Genomic DNA, 12,652 nt, shown 5'->3' with positions numbered 1-12,652 from the left:
GGACTAGAGCCAGAAATGGCAGGTACTCGATACTGTGTTCCAAACACAGGCCCAGACACTTGGGGCCAGCAGTTCACACACCTTGCATGGGGCCTGCTAATAGTCAGCAGAACCAGTCCAGCCACCTCCCCGCCTTCCCGCCTGTGAAAGAAGGTAGAGATCAGAGAAAAGGAGTCATCAGCCTGCTGGCAGGAGATGCGACCCTCACCCCAGGTCACTGGGGACAAAACCCCAGGGGAACTGCTCAGAGGAATTAGGAAGCAGGGGACCTAGCCACCCCACTCCATGGACAGGTGCTTGCTGAGCTGGGAAGGCTCAGACCCAAGAAGTGTAGACAGGAGAACAAAGCCAGTTGTGGTGAGTCCTAGCAGAGGCCAACCAGAGCCTGGGAGGTCAGAGGGCACCAGGACCTCAGAGGGCAGTATCTGCCCCACCTGGGATTTTTGTAGGTGGTAAGTTCCCTAGGCAGGCAGAGAATGAAAGGGAGCAGATGGGGACCTGGGAGGAGACACTGGGTGGGCACTAGCACACTGTCTGTGTGGCCACACTTGGAGAAGGGATTGGATGGAAGGAGGATAAGCAGAGAGAGTCAGGATTTATCCACAGAGTCCACAGTGTAGATGTGGCCCAGAGGCAGGGCAAGGTGGGAAGTGAACACTCGAGTCACTTGGGACAACCCTGCGCCTCCTCGGGCCAGCACAAGAGGAGGCAGATTGCAGATGGAATGGGAGAAGCTAAGAGCCCAGGACACAGCCTTCTACCCGGAGCCCCAAGCCCCAAGCCCCAAGGGACTGCACTGTGGCAGGTGTACCGCACACCTGCCTGGCCCAGGTGCCCCAGAGGCTGCAGCGCCCTGTGGGCAAGCACCTCACCAACCCACCCCTCAGAGGAGAGATGATAATACCCTTCTTCCCATGTTATCAGGAAGGCTCCATAGAGACATGTAAGTAAGCTCCAGGCACCGAGCCAGGCACAGAGCACGGGACAGTGACAGTGAAGACTTCCTTCGGCTCCAGGAGCACCGCCCAGTTCCTCTCCAAGTCTCTGCCACACCGCTCCCCAGATGCTGCCCGCTCCTTCTTCCCGGCTGGCCTCCTGAACTGCCATAAAGGGCTCAGGTCCCACCCAAGCCACCCACCTCCTGCAAGTCCCCCTGAGTTACGGCTTCCCTGGCTGGGGTCTGCGCTCTGTACCTGCCCTGCCTGAGGCTCAGCTCGCAGAGGCAGGGTATGCTAGGGTATGTTTCCCCCTTCCAGTACTGTCCCACAAAGCACAGACCATCGCTCAGATGTCAGACCTGGATGAGGGGGGGCTCCCGGCTCCTCCGGCCCTGACCACATAACCTTGAGTGAGCTATTTAATTTACCTTATCCCCCCCCAAAATGGGGACAGTCTCATCACTTTCTTCAGAGGGCTCTTGCAAAGAATAAGGCAAACCAGTTAGAACTGTGCCTAGCACCCAGTACCCAGGAGCTTCTTAATTATTTGCTGCTAGCTCCCTCCCTCCCAAATATGATGAACTTATTCTGAGATGGGCCCCAGTGGCTGTAACTCTTAAAGCCACCAACACCCCCACACCCCCCCACCCTTCCCCCCCCTCGCCTGCCCCCTTGCCCGCCCCGGGGGCGGGGGGGGGGGGCAATGCCAGTACTTGAAGTACTTGGGAACTTTGTCTAAGAGAAGGCACGTAGGAGGGAAGAGGGAGAGGGAGAGAGACCTCAGAGCTGAGAGTCAAAGGCTGACCCCTCTATAACTCCCCAGAAACATCAGAATGTTTTGTCAGGAGGCCAGTGTGTGGCTTTGCTCTGCAGTCTCGGATGCCAGCACTTAGTTAGGGAGCACCTTCTCTGGCCAGCCACTCTGGAGATAGAAAGAGAAATGAGACTCGAGACTCGGAAGACACAAAGAAGCCAGGGCTTGAGGCCTCTTGGCTTGAGTGGCTCTGTCTGCCTGGTCACTCTTTCCCTCGCTCAGCATTTACTTGCCAACCAGCAGATGGTGCAGAAAATGTGCAGCCCTGCCCCTAATCCAGCTGAGTACAGAATTTGCATGTGATTAGCAGAGAGCCATGGCACTGGCCTGTGTTTCCCCTTTTCTTCCCCCTTGTTTTTTCCTCTAAAATAGGGACACAAAGATCTCAATACAAGATAAGATCACCAGTGTCACAGTTCTTGAAGTAACATCAACCTACCTGACCTTTACATCTTGCTGGAACAACCCTTTTCAAACCAATTAAAAAGCTGGAGTGTCCATGATGAAGTTGATGACTGCCTGAACTAGTTTTTGGGCTCAAAAGTAGTATTTGGACAGATAATGCCCAGTATCCGTGGACTGGAAAATACGTAGATACTCCAGACTTTCAGAAGCCTACCAAAACAGACCTGTTTTGATAAGAGTATAAAAGCTACTAAATAATACATATGCTATTTTGTAGCCAGACATATTTCCTGCAGATTTTCAGTTAGGGGCTCCCACCACAACAGGGCAATCCTTTTCTACTTTCTCTTGTCTCTCTTTTTTTTAAAGCAAAGACATTTTCTTTAGAGAAATAGGGACACTGTTAAAAGGAACAGAATTCCTGCCTGTACAAAGCCTCTGTGAGAGAGCTCTTAAATTACCCTCACCGGGTGACACAGGTAGAGACCTAGTGAAAATGGACATTTTAGTGCTTGGAAGGCTAACTAGGATGAGATGGGATGAGGATGGCATTGTGTAATCAAACCTTTTTGCATTACTTTACACAGGATTTGCAAAGCACTTTACATTTACTGAACTTTCCTTAGGTCACAGCAGCCAGATCAATTCATGTGTTTTCCCATTAGCTTATTAACAATATGCCTCATAAATCAGCTCCTGTGTGCCTGTAGAAGAGCCCCAGTAAACTTTATGGCTTTTTCTTGGGGTCTCTCAGAGCCGCTCAGACAGCAAGCCTGACCTCCTGCAGCTGGGGAGCTGGTTGTTACCCAGTCTGGTGTTTAGCAACGCTGGGAGATGAAATCTTAAGCTCTAGTTCATTCATGAGGGCTCCGAAGCAGGAGGTTTAAAAATATCTCATCCAAAACGGGACAGTCCCGCCCTGCCACCGCTCAAAAAAAGTAATAATAATTAAAAATTTTTTAAAAACCCAAAACACACACAAAAAAACGCGTCTGACCCAAATCTGGAGGCCAACACTTAGATGACTTCTCCAGATGATTTCTCCAGGCTCGGACTGCGGACTTTGGGATGAGGAGAGGGAGCAGAAATCCTAGAGTCCAAATGTCCCTCGTGGGCGCTCCCCGCGCCGGCGCCAGTTCCGCGGTGCGCGAAGGCCGCTGCGCGGGGACCGGGCCGTACCGGGGAGACGTGCCCTGACTCCAGCGCTCACTTTCTTTCTCTTCCCCCGCTTTAGAGAACGGGGCGGGGGGCGACACCTGCGAGAAAGGCCGGCAGGTGGGGGGGCGCGGGAGGCCCCGAGCCAGCGCCGTTCCGCGTCCCTGCCCCCAGCCCTGGGCCCCGGGGGCCGCCCCGCAGCCGGCGCCGCGCGCAGGGCCCGGCCCCTCGGCCAGGTGAGCGCCCCGCAGGTGTCGGCCGCCCGCGCCGCTCTCCGCGACTCACCTGCGTGAAGTACAAGTTCATGAGCGTGAGCGTGAAGAACTGCAGGCAGACGGGGAGGCAGTAGAGCAGCCAGAAGACCAAGGGGCTGAGCGCGTTGGCCGCCACGAAGTCTTTGAAGTAGAAGGAGAAGAGGACGGTCCGCAGGGAGGCCCAGAGCAGGCAGAGGAAGAGGAAGACGCTCTGGTAGCTGAGCCGCTTGTGGCGGTAGCGCAGCACCAGCCAGAGCTGCGCGTAGATGAACACGAAGAGCAGCGAGTAGAACGCGGTGTAGACGACGGTGAGGCCGAGCTTCACGTACGGGGGCACCGCGGGGGTGAGCGTGGGCGGCAGCGAGTCGTTGCGGACGGGGTCCCACGGCGGGGCCGCCATCGGGCCGGGGGCGCTGCCGCGGGGCCGGGGCCGGGGCCGGGGCCGCCTCCTCGGGGCTCGCCGCCGCCGCCGCCGCCGCCGCCGCCCCCGCGGGGGTCTCCGAGCATCGCGCTCCGCCCGGAGCCGGCGGCTGGAGGAAAGAAAACAAGCCGCACTTCCTCCCCCGGCACCACATGATCCACTGGGGCGGCCTTTGTCTGCCATTGGCAGGGCCGCGCCCGCCGCCCCGCGCCCCTGCACCGCCCGCTGCGCCCGCCCGCGCCCTGTGGCCCCCGCCCGCTGCCCTGCGCCGCACGCCCCCCGCCCCCGCGGTCCGCGGCCCCCGAGGCCCCCGCCCCGCCCCCGGTCCTCCGCGGCCCCCGAGGTCCCCGCCCCCCGTCATCCACCGCCCCCCCAGGCCCCCGCCCCCCCGTCATCCGCGGCCCCCCGAGGTCCCCGCCCCCCCCCGTCATCCACCGCCCCCCGAGCCCCCGCCCCCCCCCCGTCATCCGCGGCCCCCCAGGCCCCCGCCCCGCCCCCGGTCCTCCGCGGCCCCCGAGGCCCCCGGCACCCCCCGTCATCCACCGCCCCCCGACGGCCCCCGCACCCCCCCCCCGTCATCCGCGGCCCCCGAGGCCCCCGGCACCCCCCCGTCATCCACCGCCCCCCGACGGCCCCCGCACCCCCCCCCCCGTCATCCGCGGCCCCCCCGAGGTCCCCGCCCCGCCCCCCCGTCATCCACCGCCCCCCGAGGCCCCCGGCACCACCCCGTCATCCGCGGCCCCCGAGGCCCCCGGCACCCCCCCGTCATCCACCGCCCCCCGACGGCCCCCGCCCCCCCCCCCGTCATCCGCGGCCCCCGTCGGCCCCCCGCACCCCCCCGTCATCCACCGCCCCCCGACGGCCCCCGCCCCCCCCCGTCATCCGCGGCCCCGCGTCGGCCCCCGCACCCCCCCGTCATCCACCGCCCCCCGACGGCCCCCGCCCCCCCCCGTCATCCGCGGCCCCCGTCGGCCCCCGCACCCCCCCGTCATCCACCGCCCCCCGACGGCCCCGCCCCGCCCCCCGTCATCCGCGGCCCCCCAGGCCCCCGCCCCGCCCCCATCACCCACAGCCCCCCCCACGCCCACCCGCCCCACAGGCCCCCGCCCCCCCTACCGCCCCGCCGGGCGCCCCAGCACCGCACAGCCGGCGACTGTCCCCTCCAGACGCCGCCCGCCCCCCTCGTGGTTCCACCAGAGACTCAGGCTCGACGTCCTGCTCTGCGCGGCCTCCAGGCCTCCCGGACCGCACGCCCGCCCCGCCAGCACCTGCAGCGCCCCCGCAACTCCCCGCCCTGGTTCCCTGGTTCCGTGCTTCCCCGGGTCTCCCGCTATCTGCTGACGTTCGCTTACTTGGTTTGCAGAAGTTCATTCCTTTATTTCAAAACAAAGTTTGTAAGCCCTTTTTTTCCCCCACCACAAATAAAACTAGCTGGGAAGTGGCCCGCGTTTTTCCTTGGACATCACAGGCTGGGGCGATGTTTATTTCTAAATCCAGAAATGCCCAAGAGTAAGTTTGTTTTTGAGGTCATGTATACCCAGAGAGAGGAAGGGAACCCTGCGGCGGCTCCTGCCTGGTCTTGGCGGTGACCAGGGGGTCTTTCTCAGGAGATCCACACAGTGCGTGGTGCTGCACCCCTCAACTCCCAGCAGCGCAGCTAGTACCCCGAGGATCTGGGGAGGGGGTCAGTCAGAGCCACTGAGGCCACAGGGCTCAAGAGTGAAGCACTGAGTGAAGTACTCAGTGCTCTGAGTACTGCCTCCCATTCCGATGCAGGCGCGGGGGTCGGGGGTGGGGGTGGTGCGTTCGCTGGACCCCAAGTCCGAAGAGAGTCACTCCTCCCAGACAGAGAACTTGACTTGGTTTATGCACCAGGGCATCTCTCTAGCGTTACCCTGGGGTGCCAGGAATTGTGGAGCGCTCAGGACAGAGAGGAGGTGCCAGACTGACCTCTGGAAGCGCATCTGGGCAACAGTTTGGATAAACAGAGGAAAGAGACCTGGATTTCCAGGGCTCCAGTAGTTTCCCGTGACTCCTCTTCTCAACTTTATAGTCAGCTTGGGGCCTAATTGTGTGTTTTTTCTAAAACGGGCCCCGCGGAGCCTGGATCCAGCCCTGTTCTTCCTCTAAATTAGTGTTTACACTTTCCCAATACATTTCAAGTGCTTCATCAAGGCCAAGGGTGCCTTTGGTTTCAAGCTCCTTTTCTCCTTCCTCTTTTTCTTCTCATCGCCAAGGGAAAAATATCCCCCCACCTCTGATCCTGTTTCCCCCAATTCCTAATGCACACAGCAACTGGAGTCATCTTTCTATAAGAATTCTGAGCATGTCGTTCCCAGGCTTAATTCCTTTTACTTGCTCCTCATCGTTCTGAGGATAAAGTCCACACTCCTACCTTAGCTGACTTCCCTGACTTGTCTCTCTTAAGAGGTGTTACAGTGTTAAACACCTCTTAATTCCCCTACACCTAGAAAACTCTTTCCACCCCTTCCTCTGACAACTGGCCAAATTCTATTCATCTATAGGGAGGTTACTTCCTCCAGAAAGCCTTCCTGGACTACACCCCCACCATCTTACAGAATTGGCCAGCCACTGGACTTGTTTGTAAGTTTCCTCAGTCTAGAAACTATGCCTTGTTTACTAATATTTCCCTGTGCTTGTCTGGCCATTCAAAGACAAAGTTTATATTTTATTATACTGAAAGAATGTCATTTGTCATCAAAGGCTCAGGCTCTGATATTTCTCCTCATCTCTAAGACCTCTATTCACAAAATTACCTTAGGATCCAAGATGGCTGCTGGCTCTCCAACCATTGCACCTACCTCCCAGGCTGGCATTAGCAAGGACAGAAGAGAACTAGAGGGCACTTGTCCTTTCCTATTTGTTAATTCTTCCCAGAAATACTACAGAATGCATCCACTTTCATCTCATTGTTAGAACTTAGTTACCTTAATGAGACAACTGCAAGAGAGATTAGGAAATGTAGTTTTTATTCCATATGGGTAAAAGTCAAGATTCTGTTATTATAGACAAAGAAGAGAATGGATCTGGGCAGGAACTAGCCATGTTTACCAGTATCAAATGTGCTTCTTCCTACTCTTACATTTCTGAAAATAGAAACTATAAAAAATAAAAATGCTTCCACTTGATTTAATGCAACATACCTTGTACACTTGCAAAATATCTTCACTCCTCCCCACAAAAGGTCACACTGAAGGATCATTTTCTATGTCCAGCTTGAAATCCACGATGTGGGTGATAGTCATTCCTCCTTTAATTCTGCCACGACTCCTTTCACTATTCTGATCTCCTAGATTAAGTGATCTATTATTACTTTATCCTATATAAACAGAAGAAAATTAAAAGTAAAAAGCAATTAGTTGAAATAGACACAAATATACATATGACACATCGAGAAAGAAAATATAAGGAGTTACAGTCCTTACTTTTTTGCAGGCAGCCACAAGATTTTATATTCCAGTGAGGACAAGTCCCTGATCTCCTCCATGAGTAAAGAAGTCTATATAATCTGCTTCCAGGTGGCTATGTAGGACCCCCTCTGAATTTGGAACACTCACAGGTAATGATGCAGGTAAGGGGCCAGGTCAGCCTTGGAAGGGGAAGTCTAAATTGTTAAAAACATAGATAGTTTCAGTCTCTGCCTACTTGGTCACTGCGTCTGTGAATCCACTGAATAAGCAGTGGGTTAGCTGGGGAGACAAGTTAACTTACACCGATGGAGCAAGTTAACCTGTCCTCTTGAACATTGAGAGTCTCCAGTGTAACTGGGTATTTTTTCTTTTTTAAAGATTTTACTTATTTATTCATGAGAGACACACACAGAGAGAGAGAGAGAGAGAGAGAGAGAGAGAGAGAGAGGCAGAGACATAGGCAGAGGGAGAAGCAGGCTCCCTGCAGGGAGCCCGATGCCAGCAGGACTTGATCCCAGGACTCCAGGATCACCACCTGAGCCAAAGGCAGACACTCAACCACTGACCCAGCCAGGTGCCCCTGGAACTGGGTCTTTTGGTGACCTGACTTCCAGAGTAACAGCAGGCAGCTCACACTGCATGGTAAACTGACTTTCTTGGTAAGGCGTTTGGTTTCTTCCATGGCCCAGCAGCAAGCCAAGTCTTTTTCTCAAAAGGAAAATAGTTATTTGATAAAGTATGGGGTTGCTCCAAAACACTGAAAGTTGACGCTGTGATTCTCCTAATAAGGCTTGTCACAAGTACCATACATGCCTCCACTCTGCCACTGACACTTGAAGCACCACGGGATTCACAGAGTCGAAGGTGGCAGAACAGATTGCACTGCGGCCTGAACATGATAGAGAGTCTTCTTTATCTCTGGGCCATTCCTCAAGATTAGCACCCTCGGAGTCACCCAGTAGGTGGGTGAGAGAAGCACACGTAATGTGACAAGTGTTGCTTCCATAGAGGACTTCAAAGAATTGTCTCTCTCTTTCCTGTAGGAGGTTGTAAGGTGCAACAGTGCTTTGGAGAAGCTATCTTAACCTAACTAGGTCACTAGACTCTCTAACATTGTCTCTTAAGGTCACAAGCCCTGGAAGGTTCATGATACTTATATCCCACACTATGATTTGCATGTTTTGTTTTTTTAAAAGATTTTATTTATTTATTTATTCATGAGAGACACAGAGAGACAGGCAGAGGGAGAAGCAGGCTCCCTGCAGATCCTGATGTGGGACTCGATGCCAGGACTCTGGGATCATGCCCTGAGCAGAAGGTGGACGCTCAACCACTGAGCCACCCAGGCATCCTGATTTGCATGTTTCTTATACTAACATGTCTAGAATAACTATGATCCATGCTCTTTAGGTCCTCACACATGATATCATCAATGTAGTAGGCACTGTGATGTCCTAAGGAATGCTGAGGCAATTACAATTTCTATACACTGAATTGTGGCATGGAATCAGAGTTGACATAACTCTGAAGCAAGATGGGAAGCCATCCTTGCCAGATGAGACAACACTGCTTTTGGAGTTCTTTACTTAGTGGGAATGAGAAAAGAACATTTTTCTCCAGGGGCTGTGGGATTTGCTGTTCAAAGTCACCACCTTATCACCACTTTAGTAAGCTTCTGATGATAACCCATTGTCACTCTCCAAAGACGCATCCATCTTCTACATCAACTGGACAGTTAAATGTGGACATGGTAGGACATTGCCACTTCTGTAGCATTCAAGGTCAGGCCGAAGAATTGCAAGTTGTCTTGTTGATGACTTGTCAGATCTGGAGCATTTTGGTTTGCTTCTGTCACATGGATTATGTAGGGCCATAGAGAACTGACCATCTATTTTGGTGCTAGGGCTCATAATCAGTTTCTGCCAAAGATATCTGATGTGCAGAAAATTCTGATTCCTAGACTGGCCCTGAGAATGCTTATAGCCAGCATGCCTTCCATTGAATTGACCTTGCCCCTCCTGGTGGTTGTGGCACCTAGAATCCTGGCAAATATGAAGGAGTCTGTGTAACTCCACCACGTCTCAACAGCATCCCTGATGTACATGAAATAGCCATGATAGTGTTTTTGAGAAGTGGTGGCATTTCCCTCACCCATTGATTTCTCAATGCCTTGATGAAAGGAGCATCTTCTGGCCGCTTTCAGGGAACAGAGTCAGGGGATTGGTGAATGTGTCATACACAATATATCCACACCAACATTCCTATTTCCTTGGGTTCTGCTTCTCCATTAGGCCAAAGAAATTCATGCATTTCAACTTTTCTTGGTGTGGGCTACAGGTTTCATTCAACCAACCAAGCAAGCAAACAAGCACTTCCCCTGCTCCAGGAAGCACATTGAGCTAGAATCGCTTGGGAAGGAAACATCCTGTACTCCTTCTGCCCTCCCCAGGCTTAGCAGACTCAGAATGGATTCCCACAGGTATCCCCCATACTTTTACCAATATAAAGAGCAAAACCTTGCACTCACTTTGGTGTGTAAATCTCCTCTATCCAGGTTTGGCTTTCTAACAGGAGGGACATGTTGGCATTTAGCTCTGGTTTTGGTCTGAAGACAACAAGAAGAGGGGAGGTACAAGGGCACTAGGACTCCCCTTGCAAAGCGACTTCCTCAGGCAAGAAGGTCTTTAAGCAAGTGAAGAACAGCAAGGAGAAGGGGCTACTTCCTAAAACAAGGGAAGCTTTGTGTGCTGTGAGTCCTCTGTCCCATGTGTCTTATTTCTTACTCTTTCCATTCAGTCCCTTAATCACCAGTGAGAGATGAGATGAGGTTGTGAATCCAACAGACAGTATAAATCAGGAACCCACAGAATCTGCCTTTTAGTTTTAAAAAAGATAAGACATTCTTTCAGTAGTCATCGAAAGCCCCTTGTTTTAAGACTGTGCCTTAAACTACATTTGAAGGCTCTGCCATTCACTTCTTAATCTCTCCAGCCCTTAGGATTCACCAGTCCACCCCACAGTTCTTGAATTCTTTGTGCCCTCCATGCTGTGTTCTGGAAGCAACTGCTTGGTTGCTCAATGCCCTAACTTCAGTAGGACCTTCATTGTACTAGGTGATCATTACAAGCGAGCACAAGTAATCATTTGTGCAGGAACTGCCTTAACACTACTTGAATTTTCATTGTCATTAAATCCAACCAGGCTAGATAATCAAGCTCAAGTTCTCCCCCCGTTTCCTGAGAGTATGTTGCTGTCATCCCTCCCAGAGTCTATTTCTGTATTTCTCAGGGTTCTTGATTGCAAGCAATAGAAACAAACTTTGGCTAATTCTTTTATCCCAATTTCTGCCTTCATTCTCATATGGTATTCTCTGTGGGCAGCTCTGTACAATTTTCCCCCTTTTATGAGGACGCCAGTCCTATTGGATTAGGACCCACGCTAAGACCTCATCTTATTATTTTTTATTAAACTCTGGGTAATTTAAGCCGAAAAAGAATGTTTTAAAAGGCACATTGTGCAGCTTACAACATTTTTAGGACTTCTGAAGGAACATGGAGGCTACCACCACCAGTTCTGATGTGGGAGTTGACTACAGACTACACCAGTACTGGACACTGGGACCTACTTGTATCAGTTGGGATGAAAATAGTTGCAGAGAACAGAAAATCTGGTTAATGAATAGCTTAAAAAGAAATGCTTATTTTTCTCGCATATCTAGATGTCAGTTGTTGCAAGCATGGATTCAACTGTCAAAAACGAGTCTGCCGGGACGCGTGGGTGGCTCAGCGGTTGAGTGTCTCTCTTCGGCTCAGGGCATGATACTGGTCCAGGGATCCAGGCCTGCGTCAGGCTACCTGGGAGGAGCCTATTTCTCCCTCTGCCTATCTCTCTGTGTCTCTCATGACCAAATAAATAAATAAAATCTTAAAAAACAATAACAAATCTGCCAAGGACTCTGGATCCTTTGATGTGCTCTACCGCTCTCAGCATATTGGCTCTAACAGCTCCTCAGAGTTCTGCTCTCATGGTTTCCACCCGGCTGCTGCAGTCCTAGATAAGACATTTATGGTCAAGGCAGAAATTGGGAGAAGACAGAAAGGGTGACTCCCATAGCAGGAAGGCAAGAATTTTCCCAGAGATCTCAAGACAAACCTCCACCTGTATTACCCTGGCCAGAAGTGTGCCATAGTCATCTAGTGATAAAGGAAGCTGAGAAAGCACACATTTGGCACGACCAGGCTCTATAGCAGGGGCAGAAAGGGAATGGGGTTATAAAGGGCCTTGGGGGAAGGAATCTCTCTCTCTCTCAAATAGATGATGCAGTTCATGATTCTGAGTCAAGAACTTCCAATTCAAGGCACCTGGGTGGCTCAGTGGTTGAGCGTCTGCCTTTGGCTCAGGTCGTGACCCCAGGGTGCTGGGATCAAATCCTGCATCAGCTCCTTGCAGGGAGCCTGCTTCTCCTTCTGCCTCTCTCTGTGTATCTCTCATGAATAAATAAATAAAATCTTAAAAAAAAAAAAAAAAAGAACTCCCAATTCAAAGTCTGGTGCAAAGTCATCTGATTGGCAGAGCCTAGACTATGTTCCCACATTCTAGCAGCAATGGTGGCTGGAAACATAAGTATCTAGCATCTTCTGTGTCTCTGGAGGGAGCCCCTACTCTCAGTGTGGGAAGGGAGCTCAGATGCTGCAGGGCTGAAATGGTGACAGATGTCTTCCTGCATTGTTTTAGACCTTCCCAGATTATTGTCTGCACACAGTTAAAAGTGTAGAATCAACTTTTAGGAAAAGAGATATAACATTGGCATGCAATTATTATTTTTTTAAATTATCTGTCAGCTGTCTTCAGAAATTCTTTCAAAGGGTGAGAAGAAAGCCTTCCCAAGAAGGAAATCTCTTTTGCCCCTTGGCTTGTTGCTGAGGTCTGGTGACCACAAGGCCTCTCTCCCAGCTCTGACCTTCCTGTCCTGAGGGTACAGATATCCAGGATCCCCCAGCTGTGCAGCTGTCCCGGGGCCTACCGGCCACAGCATGTCCACCCTGCAGGCCTTTGCCAGATCCCACTGACACTCCTTGTCTCCTAAAATACATCTGTGTTCCACTTCAGAGGACTAGGATTTCCAAGGATCATTTAGCTAAGCAGATTTTTACTGGTACTCCCTTGGGAAAGAGCACACTGTCCAATTGTTACTGCTGATTCCAGCTACGGAAATGTATGATAGGTAGAAACCA

General features: G+C 52.3%; 1 protein-coding gene and 1 long non-coding RNA gene across 3 annotated transcripts in view; one reads left to right on the top strand and one right to left on the bottom strand.

Annotated features, from left to right (window-relative positions):
* The window catches only part of GPR137B (G protein-coupled receptor 137B), a 39,759-nt gene extending 35,468 nt beyond the window's left edge, over positions 1-4,291 (bottom strand). The window contains exon 1 of one of the 2 annotated variants that reach the window (XR_005986742.1): positions 3,598-4,291. Coding sequence is in view for 1 of the 2 variants with exons in the window: in XM_041748075.1 (XP_041604009.1) it covers positions 3,598-4,170 (573 nt within the window). In the remaining variant the exon portion in view is untranslated. The remainder of the gene's footprint in view (positions 1-3,597) is intronic. The other variant, XM_041748075.1, reaches the window with a different exon arrangement.
* Positions 3,737-11,246, top strand: LOC121486795. The gene is made up of 3 exons (XR_005986743.1): positions 3,737-3,874; positions 7,444-7,567; positions 11,137-11,246. It is a non-coding gene; the product is annotated as an uncharacterized LOC121486795 (long non-coding RNA).
* Positions 11,247-12,652: the final 1,406 nt, after the last annotated feature.

The sequence above is a fragment of the Vulpes lagopus genome, chromosome 3 (genome assembly GCF_018345385.1).
Source record: "Vulpes lagopus strain Blue_001 chromosome 3, ASM1834538v1, whole genome shotgun sequence".
Lineage (NCBI taxonomy): Eukaryota > Metazoa > Chordata > Mammalia > Carnivora > Canidae > Vulpes > Vulpes lagopus.
Note: the sequence above shows the minus strand (reverse complement) of the source record. Positions and strands in the feature narration are given on the sequence as shown.